At 47.9% G+C, this 13,694-nt stretch overlaps 1 protein-coding gene across 1 annotated transcript in view; it reads left to right on the forward strand.

Moving 5' to 3' along the window:
- Positions 1–9,455: 9,455 nt before the first annotated feature.
- Positions 9,456–13,694, forward strand: part of LOC104301022 (monocarboxylate transporter 2) — a 29,021-nt gene continuing 24,782 nt past the window's right edge. The window contains exon 1 of the mRNA XM_009901357.2: positions 9,456–9,709. Within this exon, the coding sequence (XP_009899659.2) occupies positions 9,493–9,709 (217 nt within the window). The 5' untranslated portion in view covers positions 9,456–9,492. The remainder of the gene's footprint in view (positions 9,710–13,694) is intronic.

A 13,694-nucleotide genomic window follows, 5' to 3' on the forward strand; every position in this document is an offset into this window, starting at 1 on the left:
AGAATAGACTAGAATAGAGTTAGTTTTACACTATTCAGAAATGCTCCAGCTAACTGTGCAGACAGTAGTCAGGACAGCAAGTGTTTCTGTGCACTAGAGTAATGAAAAAGAGAAAAGACTTCAACTAACATTGAATATAGTTTCTGAGTGAAACTTTGGCTGTGTGATGTCAGCAGGAACTTTGCTGTCACCTTTAGTAGAGGATTTCCTCTTTCAGCTGCAAAGTTTGATCTGCTGCTCTATAGCATTAGAAGCCTGGCAAATTTCAGCCCCAAGCATGGGAAAAGGGGGCTGAGAACTGAATGAAATTTAAGAGATTAATTCTCTGACTGTGAAGAGTGGGTTTCACAAAGAACGTGAAGTGATGGAGTGCCTTATAAACATGATCTAGATAACAGGTGCATCTTTGATGCTTTTCTTATGAAGAGTGATTTCTGTGGCACTCAGAGAGCTCTTGGGAAGGTCAGTTGGTAAACCCAGGATTACAACAAGCTTGAGCAAATACCACGCTTGGACCCAAAGTTTCCTCTTTTGGTCTTGTGTGGTAACGTGGAAATGCTGTGGCAAATGTTCAACAAGCTCCTAAAGAACAATCTGTATAAGACCTTGAAAGTTAATACTAAAGCATTGCACTTGAGTTGCTGGACAATGGTCAGCCAGAAGGGCAAAGCAACACAGAAAATGCTGGCAGAGGAGCCTGAGTTTACCTCCAGTACTATTGTGTATTGCATCACCCTGTGTGAAGGGCATAGAGGGCTCATAGCTTTGAGTGATGTCATATGCTGCTATCCACACCATGCGATGCACCAACTAATCTCTTCCCTTGTTTCATTTGGTTTCTTGTTTCCCTGCATTTGGAAGGCAATGAAGGAGCTTGCTGGGTTTCTCCCACCCTATGGAGAAGAATGGGTTATGTGCAGAATGGTTGCTGATCTGATCCTGCTTCCTACTTGCTCTCTTGCAGTGTCTAGCAGCCTCGTTGGTGACAGGTGTGCTGTGAGATGAGCTCTTTGCTAACCTGGTTCCATTTCACTGAAATGAGTAAGGAAACTCAGAAGAATATTGCCATCAGAAGCCACAGACCACCTGTGGGCTCAGTGGAGGTGAGTCCAAGCCTACAGGCTTGGGCTGCAGTATGTGGTGGATACATCCACTAGCCATAAACTCTTTCCATATTTGCAGGCTGTGTTCTTGTGGAGATTGTCTAAATTTACATTCAGGGTGAAGAAATGTAGTTAAATAGCATCATTAGAATAGAATAGACCAGGTTGGAAGAGACGTTCAAGATCATCGCATCCAGCCTATCATCCAACACCACCTAATCAACTAAAGCATGGCACCAAGCACCCCATCAAGTCTCCTCCTAAACACCTCCAGTGATGGCGACTCCACCACCTCCCCAGGCAGCCCATTCCAATGGGCAATCAGTCCCTCTATGAAGAATTTTTTCCTAACATCCAGTCTGAACCTCCCTTGGTGCAGCCTGAGACTGTGTCCTCTTGTTCTGGTGCTGGTTGCCTGGGAGGAGACCAGCCCCCACCTGTCTACAACCTCCCTTCAGGTAGTTGTAGAGAGCAATAAGGTCTCCCCTGAGCCTCCTCTTCTCCAGGCTAAGCAACTCCAGCTTCCTCAGCCTCTCCTCATAGGGCTTGTACTCCAAACCCCTCACCAACTTTGTTGCCCTTCTCAGGACACATTCTAGCAAGTCAATATCTTTCCTAAACTGAGGAGCCCAGAACTGGACACAGTACTCAAGGTGGGGCCTGACCAGGGCAGTGTACAGGGGCAGAATGACCTCCCTGCTCCTGCTGACCACACTGTTCCTGATACAGGCCAGGATGTCATTGGCCTTCTTGGCCACCTGGGCACACTGCAGGCTCATGTTCAGCCTGCTGTCAACCAGTACCCCCAGGTCCCTCTCTACCTGGCTGCTCTTCAGCCACTCTGACCCCAGCCTGTAGCTCTGCATGGGGTTGCTGTGGCCAATGTGCAGAACCCGGCACTTGGATGTGTTAAATCTCATGCTGTTGGACTCTGCCCATCTGCCCAGCCTGTCGAGGTCCCTCTGCAGAGCCTCTCTACCCTCCAGCAGATCAACTCCTGCCCCCAGCTTGGTGTTGTCTGCAAATTTACTGATGATGGACTCAATGCCCTCATCCAGATCATCAATAAAGATGTTAAAGAGCATGAGGCCCAGCACTTGTCCTTGGGGGACACCACTTGTGACTGGCTGCCAGCTGGATGTGGCACCATTCACCACCACTCTCTGGGCTCAGCCCTCCAGCCAGTTCCTAACCCATCGCAGTGTGCTCCCATCCAAGCCATGGGCTGACAGCTTGGCCAGGAGTTTGCTGTGGGGGACAGTGTCAAAGGCCTTGCTGAGGTCCAGGCAGACTACATCCACAGGCCTCCCCACATCCACCAGGCAGGTCACCTGATCATAGAAGGAGATCAGGTTGGTCAGGCAGGACCTGCCCTTCCTAAACCCATGCTGGCTGGGCCTGATCCCTTGGCCATCCTGTACGTGCTGTGTGATTGCACTCAAGATGACCTGTTCCATAACCTTGCCTGGCACTGAGGTCAGCGGCTCGTCCAACCGGCCCTTCTTGTGGATGGACATCACGTTGGCAGCTTCCAGTCATCTGGGAACTCTCCAGTGAGCCAGGACTGTTGAAAAATGATGGAGAGCAGCTTGGCCAGCTCATCTGCCAGCTCTCTCAGCACCCTAGGATGGATCCCATCTGGTCCCATGGACTTGTGGGGATCCAAGAGGCTAAGGAGATCTCTAACTACTTCCTCCTGGATCACAGGGGAACGATACTGCTCCCTGCCTCCATCTGCCAGCTCAGGAGGTCAGTTGTCTGGAAGGCCTTCTGTCCTGCTATTAAAAATTGAGGCAAAGAAGGTGTTAAGTACCTCTGCCTTTTCCTCATCTTTTGCTACCGTGTTTCCATCTGTGTCCACTAAAGATTGGAGGTTGTCCTTGCCTCTCCTCTTGCTATTAATGAAGAAGACGGGTCTTCACGTGGAATATGTGTTGGGGTAACCCAAGGCATGGACAAACACTGCCCTTGGAAAAAAATTCCAGGGATCTAAGAAGTTGCTGCCTTTTTTAGTAGGTTGTCATCACTTCACATCTGAGTGAAGAGATGTGCAGGATCACACAAAGATCTATTTATTTTTTTTTAAGTAGAATTGGGACTATAAAGTGATTTTAAGTAAGTTGGCTGAAAGTGGCAGAAGATGCTCTGGGGTGGAGCAAACCACTGACTCTATCCCCAGTGTCTCTGATAGGATCAGCTCCTCTGTGAGAGTAGTGGAGATTTGCAGGATGTTGCCTGTGTGACACAGTTTGTGTTTACCAGGACTTCCCATCCATGACAGAGCAGAAGTGTAGGTCCTTTATTTTTTGGGTGTATGTGCTTTTGCTTCAGAATATGTGCAAGTGGGCAAAATAGGTGAGGCAATCTGGAGCAAGGTGGGGTCTAGTACTGATTTTACTTTGGCAACACTAAAATACTTTTAGCCTCTACATGTGTTTACCTTGAGCAGAAAGAGTATGAACTCGTTATCCCATGGTAAAGGCCTGAAAACAAGGCCTGAGCCTGTGAGTGGAGAACCACAGGGTGGGAAGGCAGAGGTTTCCCTCTGCACACACTCTCCTTCAGTAGAGCCCCATTTACATTCAGTACAAATGAAAGAGTGACCACTCTGCTTTGGCTTCAACACAACCTTATGCCCCAGCTGTTTGTTTGCCTGTGTTTGTGTGCTCAATCTGAAATGCCACCAGGCTCTGCATTCAGCAGTGTTTTTTGGGGAAAACCCCCGCAGTATTTGTCCCATTTTTTAGCCATTCAGGGCTTGGCACAGCCAGGCTTCTGCAATGAAAGTTAATAAATTCGTGATGCATCTTTGAGTACTTCAACTATGTTGTTTTTTCCCTTTCTATGCAGTCATTTTCCAAATATGACAGAGGAAGATCCTACTGGGATTAAAATGTAAATGAGATGAAGATGCAATAGCAGAGGAATAATTTGTTTTAATTCCCCAGTGAAAACATTCCAGTTATTAGATTTAGATTAATTGTAGCCATCTTTTCACCAACACAAATGTTTTGGTTTGGGCTGCTGATTAAACTCCTGCAGCAGGGGAAGAACAAAAGAAGTGATGTCACTGCTTAGTTTATTTTATCATCTCCAGGAAACCAGCACATTCAGCAGCAATGCTTCATGCACCTGGCTGGTTTGACAGAATGGAGCCAGGCTGGAGTCATCGAAGAGATTTGCTGGCTCTGGAGCGAGTTATTTCATGTTGTATGAATCCCTCCACCTGCCTGGCCTCTGTGCTATTAGTACTGGGGTTCAGCAAATAGGAGCTTTAACATTTCATAACTTTCTGGTTTGACCTCTCTTTGACCCCTTTGTAAAACATTACTCAGTGGAGAGCAGAGCCATGAGGCTCTGCCAGTGTCCCAGGTGGTTCTGAGCAGTGTCAGCGCTGATGTCCCTTGGCTCAATGTAGTGCCACTCAGCTGCCCAGGTGCACAGACACGTGGGGCTGGTGGCTCTGCCCACAGCAAACATCTCACACAGCAGTGAAGAGGCTGTTTGGAAATTAAAGGTCCTCTCAAAAATAGCCACAGGGTTGCCAACTGACCACCCTTGGCCCAAGACCCCCATTTGGAATGTTATTGGGTGCTGCCTGCATGCCTCCCACTGCTCAGCACCCCAGGAGCTGTTGGACAGAGCTGGGTTCCCTTTAATTAAAATCTCAGGCATGAAAATATTAGTAGTAAATCCCTGAATGCTGGCAGTCTTGTGGTTAAACACTGAGGAATGTGTTGTATCAGCTTGGTCCTGCTCAGCAGTGAGGAGAGCGTGGCGGGGCCAAGGGCAACTGTACTCACCAGAAAGGGAACTATTGATCTCTAAGTTTGCATTTCATGATTGCATCTGGTTAGGGTCCAGAGCCAAGAATTTGCTAAATTCAGACCTTTTCCCAAGTAATAATCTATATTAGTGTGGAAAAAGTTAAGAATGTTATTAGGGACATAAGTGTGTGTGCCCAGTTTTGGAAGCCAGGGATATCACTCTGAAGATGGATTGCACTGAGGACAGTAATAGTATCACAACCTGAGCCATGGGGTCCTGCCTTTTGGGTTTGTGGACAGTTCCTACTTATAACCTCATCCATTGATTCAGAAGCTCTGTTTTAGCTGGACTGGATTTCACTGCTGGTGCTTTTTATGAGCAAGTGGAAGATGACAATGGGAATAGTTTTGAGAAATGCAGGTAAGCCATGGAAGTGAGCTTCACAGCTGGATTAAAGTAGTGCAGTTACTTTTTTTAGGTGCTCACGTACCCAGTGCTGCTTTCATGCAGCAGAGCTGAGTGAGGATCGATTTTTAGTATTTATTTGTTTATTTTAACATGGAAGCAATTTCTAAAGCCTCTAATTGACTTTCAAAGACTCACTGAAGGAAAAACACTGCTGGGGTTATAGAGTTGCAGCTCCTAACTCGGGCTGCAACAAAATGCCTTGCATAAAAGGCTTTGAACAAAATTCTTTCCAAATACCAAAGTCCACTGAGAATAAATAGAAAAGCTTTCCACTCTCAGGGGAGCCCAGGTTGTGGGGCTTGCTTTCTTTTAGGGAAAAATAAAAAGCTAGTCACTTCTTTTTTTTAATGACCTTATATTTTCACTGTGAAGGTGATGAGGCACTGGAACAGGTTGTGTTGCCCAGAGAAGTTGCGGTTGCCCCATTTCTGGAAGTGTTCAAGGACAGGTTGGATGGAGCTTAGAGAAAGCTGGTCTAGTGGAGGGTGTTTCTGCCCATGGCAGGGGGGTGGAAATAGATTATCTTTAAGGTCCCTTCCAACCCAAACCATTCTATGATTTTAAATATTGTTCATCAAGCCTTGGGCTTCAATAAGTGAAGGACTTTGTTTGAAAAATCATGGCTTAAAATATCTCTGGGAACTGCCAGAGAAAGCTTTGCAGAGGATGGAAAACGGGCCCTTCTGGGGCTTGGAGAGGAGTTTCAGATTCTGCCTTGCTCCTGGCCTCGTTTCCCACTTTGCCCCTATTCTTTCAACAGCTCTGGAGTGGAGCACTGGGAATACAATAGCAGCCACTTATTTACATGGAGGACTGCGATAGAGAAATGAATCATTTGAAAAGGTATTTTGCAATTTTAATTAATTTTGTTGCCGCTTGCCAGCAAATTAAAAAACCTGCCCTCCAGGAAGCGTCTGCTGTCTGTGGATGAGTAAGCGGAGCCCAGCCTCGGGGGGAGCCTGTGCTCCTAGAATGAAGGGGGAGCACTCACATGGGCAGCTAATGTGAGATGAGCGCAACTCTCCCCAAATTGCTAGGAAGTCCTTTTTGACCTAGTGAGCCCAGTTGTTTTTTTCACTGGCAGTCCCACCCTCTGCCCTCGGGCTGTCACGCTTTGCTTCTGAGCATCTCTTCAGAGCGGCAACACAAAGGCAAAGATTAATTGTTCTCAGGCATCTTTAGAAATCATTTGTTTGCACCTAATGTCTCCTGCTCAACTGTTTTCCTGCTGCGCTCTTGAGTCTGCCACCAGTTTGTGTGAATGTTTACCCCGAAGGTGTCATGCTAGGGTTTGCTGTAGAGGTTGTTCTTTAACGTGACATTACATTCAGTATTCTGCAGAAGAAAACTCCCCTTTTCCATCTGAGGTCATGGCTGGAGTTGCACCTGTGTCTTCATCCCTCTACTCTAGGGAACTTCCATCTGCCCTCCCTCCCTTCCATACTGCTGCTAAGAATGTGCCCAAGTTCACCCTCAGGTGTGTTTATTTAGATTTGGTGTAAGCTTTGATTTTTGGCAGACCACACAAACCAGCTGCTGAATCAAACTTTATTCCCATTTATTAGAAAAACTCCCCAAATCCAGACCCTCATCCCTCTGTAGGAAAACAAAGAAAAACAGCCCTGACTGCTTGGCCATCCCCTTGTTCAGCTGCAGATGGGGTTTTCATACTGGAAAGACTTTTAATTGTCTCCTGTGCTGGCAGATGGCCTGCAGGACTTGGTGCATGCAAGACTGTACATTGTACAAGTGAGGCAGTAAAAGCAGGTGTCCTTATACAGCCCATAAAGCATGTCTGGGCTGTGCCAAAACAAAACTCTCCAGGTCATCACACTGTGACCCTGCACCTGAGAGTAAAGTTCTTCTGGTCATTTTGAATTTACTCAGTTTTATAGGAGGAAAGAAATGGTAGCAATAAAACATCTTACAGTTGTGTTGCAAAGAGGTCTTTAAAGCTCTAGATTAACTGTAGTGGGAAGGTCACTGAGCAAAGCCCCAATTTCCACCCCTATCTCCATTATTGCTTAATTGGTTTTGCAAAAAAACCAAACCAAACCAAAACAAAAAGTGGTTTACACTAACCCAGAGGCTGTTTTGGGAGCACTGGAGGGAAGGTGGAAATACAGGGGAGAGGAGCTCCTTCTGGTTTCATCAGAGACTGACATACTTGTCCCTGAACTGAAAGTGGTACCACTGTTAAAACTGTGTTAATTCAAAACTAGGGAAGCTGCAGCCTGGGCTTTGTCTCTGCATCCCTTGGGGAGGGAAGAGCTGTGTGCAGACACAGAAGGGTGTGAGATGGGACAGCAGCAAAGCCCTGCAAAGCCCCTCGTCACTTCTTTCTGGACTATCTGGGAAGGTCTCCCAGCATGCCTACGCAGAAGGTGCAGGCAGTAAGGGACCTCCCATCTCAGGCTGAGTGGGATGGGGAGAGTCCACTGCTCCCTGAGACATCACCACATGGGTGACATTTGGCTTAAGAAGTAGGAAAGACATGACACTCAGGGACATGGCTTAGTGATGGATGTGGCAGTGCTGGGTTAATGGCTGGACTTGATGATCTTAAAGGTCTCTTCCAACCTGTGTGCTTCTATGATTTGATACAGATAGGCACCACAGCAGTGTTTCAATGCAGATTGTAAACCCACACACTTTATGAGGGTGACTTGTTTTTTGAGTGTTGCCTTTTTTTGACAGCTTTATAGGGAAGATGGGGTCTGAGCCTTAATACCACAGAAAACCCAAGTGGGAATGGAAGCTCTGCTTAGTGGAACTGGGAAGAAAGGGCCATACATATCTGCAGTACAGGCCATGGAACTGATTCACAGGAAAAATATCTTTTGCAGAATGATTCATAAAATTTGCCTCCATCATGCCCCAATCTTCATGGTTACACATGGGGGAAAAAAAAGGTCTCCCTCTCTCAGGAAGCAGAATTGGAGGTGGAAAGGTGCTGACACCTGTCACCTCCATATGAATTTCCCCAAAACTGGGGCCAGGAAGGCATGTGGCTGAATTCCTCCAAGACCTGGTGGCCTTGAAATCCTCCAAGGGCTGTTCCTTAAGCCAGGGGGAGGCAAGGTTGAGTAGAATCATAGAATCAATAAGGTTGGAAGAGACCTCAAAGATCATCAAGTCCAACCTGTCATGTCTGGTAGGAAAAGTGTAACTTTTCAGCAAGACCAAACATTGTCAACATTTCCCCCAATGTAATTGCACACATAGCAAGTGGAATACGCAGTGAGTTAGTGAACATGAACAGCGGGTGGACAACTGCACAAATCTGCAGTGGTGCCCTGGTGTGGGGAGAGGAGGGCAGTCTGCAGCTTGGTAAGATGGGGAGAAGAGCTGGGATGCTGGTGGAAACAGGGAGGGATAAAATTAATTTCCACAGAAGTACCTGAGGATGTTTTAATTAAGGCCTGCGGGATGGCTGGGTGCTGCTGCTACCCTCCGCAGTGCCTCGGCTTGACGGGAGACAAGGAGAAACAAGGCGGGGAAAGGTAAAAAGCAGGAAGGCAGGTGAAGGCTGGAGGGGGTTTGGGCTGTGTTCCCGTGTGCGGGGCGGGCCGGTTGGTTGCGCATAGGGCGGTGCTGGCGGCTTCCTAGCCCCGGCTGGTCCTGGAGGCTGCGGGGGGGTCAGTGGCTACTCCGGGTCCGCGCTCCCGCAGGTGGGTACTGCCCTGCGGGGGGTCCCTCGGGTGTCCAGGGGTGCTGCGGTCTAGCCCGTCTCGCAGAGGGGTGCGGGGGATCGGGCGCGGGTCGGTGCTCCGGGTCGGAGCCGCCGGTTCTGGTCTCACCCACGTGCGCCTTTCGGCGCCGGGCCACTCGGACTCCAGCGCCAGTGCCGGAGGCGCTGACACGTACAGCTAGCGTTCTTTGCATTAAATGCCAGCGCAATGCCCCTTACTGGCTTTTGGACATCGGGTGGGACATTCCGGTCTAGATATTTATAGAAGTCAGGACCAGGCTGGAGCTGCGCTGGGGCGATACTGTTACTGCATGCTGAGGGTCTGGGAGAGCAGCAGCTCCGGAACTGACTCTATACCTTTGCATTTTGTTGTGCAGACTAGGGAGTCCGGGAGGAGCAGCATCTGACTCTGAACTTTTGCAGTTTGTGTTTCAGGGCTTCCCTAGCTCGCACAGCCCGGCCATGCCACCTCCAGCTGACCCCGGGCAAGCCCCAGGCCCGCCTGATGGTGGATGGGGCTGGGTGGTGGTCTTCGGTGCTTTTGTGTCTATTGGCTTTGCCTACGCCTTCCCCAAAGGCTTAGCCATCTTCTACAAAGAAATCCAGGATTTCTTTGGCACGTCCTATAGCGAGATCGCGTGGATCTCCTCCATCATGCTGGCCACGACGTATGGTGCAGGTGAGTAACCCTGTACCAGCCCCTGCTGCGTGGTGTGTGAGAAAAGCAGAAATAAGACAGAAATCTCTGCTCCAAGCCAACCAGCCCAGAGCAAAAGCAGCAGTGTTTTATTTTCTGAGCGTGTTTCCAATCTTGTTTGGGGAAACAAGTCATATGTGGAGCCTGAAGGGGCTAAAGGGCAGCTGCTCAAAGGTAAATTGGTGTTGGTTGGGATTTTCAACAAGCCTGATGCCTTCAGAATTTGTCACTGTGTTCAGTGGGTGCAGGCATTTTCTGACCCCTTTGGGTACCTTCTGGGCCTGTGGGGGACTCCAGATGTCTTTGCAAAAGCAGTCTGTGAGTGAGCAATTGGTGCTGATAATTTTATTTCCAGCTGGGCTTTCAGAACCTTTGCTGCTTGCCAAAAGAGGGCTCCTGTCACTAACATAGGCGCAGAATTATGCAGAAGCTTTAATAAAGGGGTGTGGTGTCTGTGCACCAGAGCCTGAGGGCACTTGAGGTGCCCCATGGCTGCACCCCTTCCCCTGCCACGCTGCCAGCTGTGGGCTGTGTCAGAGATTTTATCGGGCACCACAAACAAACTGTGGCCTTGTCCCTGTCACACAGCACCTCCACCTCACACACCCCTCAAAGCAGACAGCACCAGCCCTGTTCTTTGCATCCAAGTGGCAAGGGGCCAGGCAAGACACTGGTGTCCTCCTGCCTTGCTTTGACACAAGTTGGAAACTTTCTACCTGAGAGGCTGTGAGATACAAGAATACCCCAGACCTGGATCTTGCTGAGGGTAGCAGTGGTGGTCCCCTGCACCAAAATCAGAAGATTACCTGTGAAAGCTTTCCATGGGCTTCATTCAGTACTCTGAGAAGAGGCTGGTGTGAAATCGCTGGGTCTGGATTTCAGCCAAAGGTAGAACATGGAGTAGAGCAATAAATGAAGTAGCTGCTTGTTTATTGTGGCAGCTTATAATTACAGCAAAGAAATCACCACAGCCAGTCATTCTTGTCAGTAGCAAAGCAGTGCATATAACTTTGATGATATTTTAGTTTTTTAATGATTTTGATATCACTTTCATGGCTCAGTGAAAATCTTGGGCTGCCTTTGCTTAAATCTGCAATGGGAGGTAGACAGGAACTATGCCCTGTAATTGCAGAAAACTTAAATATTTATCCTGGCTATTAAAGCACTTCTAAAATATTCTTTATTTTTAGAAAGGGATATTTTTTTTCCCCTCAATAATACACTGTAGTGCTTTTTTGGAGAGCACAGTTGGTAATGGAATCACAGAATCAACCGGGTTGGAAAAGACCTTTGAGATCATCAAGTCCAACCTATCACCCAACACCATCTAATCAGCTAAACCATGGCACCGAGTGCCTCATCCAGATCTTCCCCTCCTCAAATTTGGATCTGCTGCCCATGTACTAGGACCAGAAAACCTCTCATGGTAGACCAGTGCAGCTCTCCTGCTGGAACAGCTTTCTCTTCTGTTTACTGCTCTTTGTAACTCATGCACTCGTGCCTGTAGAACAAAAGGTTTCCATCTCGTACTCCTATTGTCTCCATACTCACACAGGAGAGACCACAGGGCTCATTGTGGCATGGACTGTTCCTGTTGAGCTGTAGAGAAGTTCAACTCTGCCAGCTGAACCCATTGGCTCCTCTTCAGCCCAGCAGTGTCCTGGCTTCACACAGCCTGCTCTCAGAAGCAAACCCCCTCCCTCCCCCCCCAATGGGTGGGAAAACATCCCCCAAAAGCCCTCTGGGTTGAGATAAAAAAGTTTGCTGAGATGATACCACTGCACAGTTACCTTAGCAGAAGGTGTGTGGGGTTTTTGTTTATTGAACTTAATACTGGCCTATCAAAATCATGTTTGGGTTTGCCAATAAATTATCTAATATCCAAGAGGAGGGGAACATCCTGAAAGCAGCCACATTAAGCATCTAGCAATTACTAAAAGCCAACAATTCATATTTGAATGTATTTTTAATATCTATTCTTTCTTAACAGCACTGGTTTCACAGCCTGACCCTTTTCCACCCCATTTTCTCCCTTTTCCCCCTCAAACCCAGAGCACCTGGGCTCTGTTGGAGTCTCCTCCCACCCCAGGTGTGGCCACTTGGTCCTCCCCACCCGCTCCCCTATTTAATCCCCCCCAGGAAAGGCTGAAGCCCTAAGTTGAGCCCGTCTGGGCTGAGGGATCCTCCTCTCATCACTGGTGAGTGCCCATGGTGCACACTGGGTGATGGTGGTGGTGACAACAAAGGCCGGGGGGCCTGGTGGCCCCCCGGTTGTTAGGGCCATGATTGTTGACTACTCCAATATTATCCATGGGCGCTGGCTGGGCCTCCTTGCTGGGGCTGAGCCCCACTGTGTGGTATCTTGGCTGGTTGAGGGTCTTTCCCTTGGCTCTGAGATGGGTGCAACAATGGTGGTGGTGGAGCAGGAGCTGTTTAGGCACATATTTTGAGACATCTGTTTAGAATAGAATAGAATTAGCCAGGTTGGAAGAGACCTTTGAGATCATCGAGTCCAACCTATCATCCAACACCTTCTAATCAACTAAACCATGGCACCAAGCACCCTATCCAGTCTCTTAGAATCATAGAATCAATGAAGTTGGAAAAGACCTCAAAGATCATCAAGTCCAACCTGTCACCCAAGACCTCATGACTACTAAACTATGGCACCAAATGCCACGTCCAGTTCCCACTTGAACACTTCCAGGGATGGTGAGTCCACCACCTCCCTGATAGCCCACTCCAATGCCTACCAATTCTCTCTGTGAAGAACTTTCTCCTCAGCTCAAGTCTAAACTTCCCCTGGTGCAGCTTGAGACTGTGTCCTCTTGTTCTGGTAGTAAAAATATTTTGTAAAGATTTATAAAGTGGAAGTGATGCTTGAATTGGAGCCCATCTTAAACTACCTTATTGCAAAGGCTTGGTCCTACAGACAATAGATCTACAAGGGCTGAATTCCTATCTGAGAATACACAAATGGAGCACTTTAAGGGCAAAACCCCTTTAGAAAGAGAAATCCTCCACTTAAGCCAGTGCCATTGTCCCCGTACACCCTCTTGGCCTTCCTCATGGGATGCTGAGCCCGAGCCCTTGAAAGTGCTTTGGCTTGGGGATAGATTTCCATTGTGATTTGTTATTAAATCTAGGGGAAAGCACTTCTGCCTCAGTCCCAGCAATGCAAATAAGCACTGTGCCTTTGGTACATTCAGGTGCCTTCCCATTGCCTATCCTGTGCTGTTGAAGTAAACACACCGAGTTCTACCTTTAGGTTGGAGGCTCCCTGGATATCTTTGTGGGTTGTTGCCAGCTCTGCTTTGTCTTCTAATAAAAATCTGTCCTCCCTCCTCTAAAAGAGATGCTTCATGCCTGAATGTGAACAAGCAAGGAACACACTCTGAAGATTAATCTGACACTTGTTAGCCCCTGGGGTTCCTCACAGTACTGTAGATGGGGGCTTGAGCCACTTCGTGCTGGAGCAGGCGAAATGCTGCTCTGACCCCCTCTGCCTTTTCTGTTTGCAAATTTTCCAGCCCACACTGTTACCTTTCTCTCCAAGTGTTCAAGCCAGTGCTGTATGCTGCATATGTGGGATGTTGTAGTGAACTGGTATCCCAATTAACTGAGTGTCTCCTTTTTTGCAAGGAGCTTTACCTTTACCTTCCCTGAGGCTATTGTATGGTAATAGGGGAGATGATACAACTGGGCACACTTAGACTTGATTGCAGGCAATTGTACCTTTGTACCTTCCCACCTGCCTTGCTCAGAGTTATGTCCATATAATAGTGCTCCCCTCCTCTGCTCTTACATGAGATTTATGCTTGTTTGATCATCTCTGAGATGCTGAATTGATCAGTGGCTGCAAACAGGGCTGTGGTGGGAGTTTGCAGAACATGGAGCAAATGAAACACACATGCCCAAGAGCCTATTTAACACATCTAATTTGATTGACTGGGCATTTAATGCCAGA

Source organism: Dryobates pubescens, chromosome 1 (assembly GCF_014839835.1).
Source record: "Dryobates pubescens isolate bDryPub1 chromosome 1, bDryPub1.pri, whole genome shotgun sequence".
NCBI classification, from domain to species: domain Eukaryota; kingdom Metazoa; phylum Chordata; class Aves; order Piciformes; family Picidae; genus Dryobates; species Dryobates pubescens.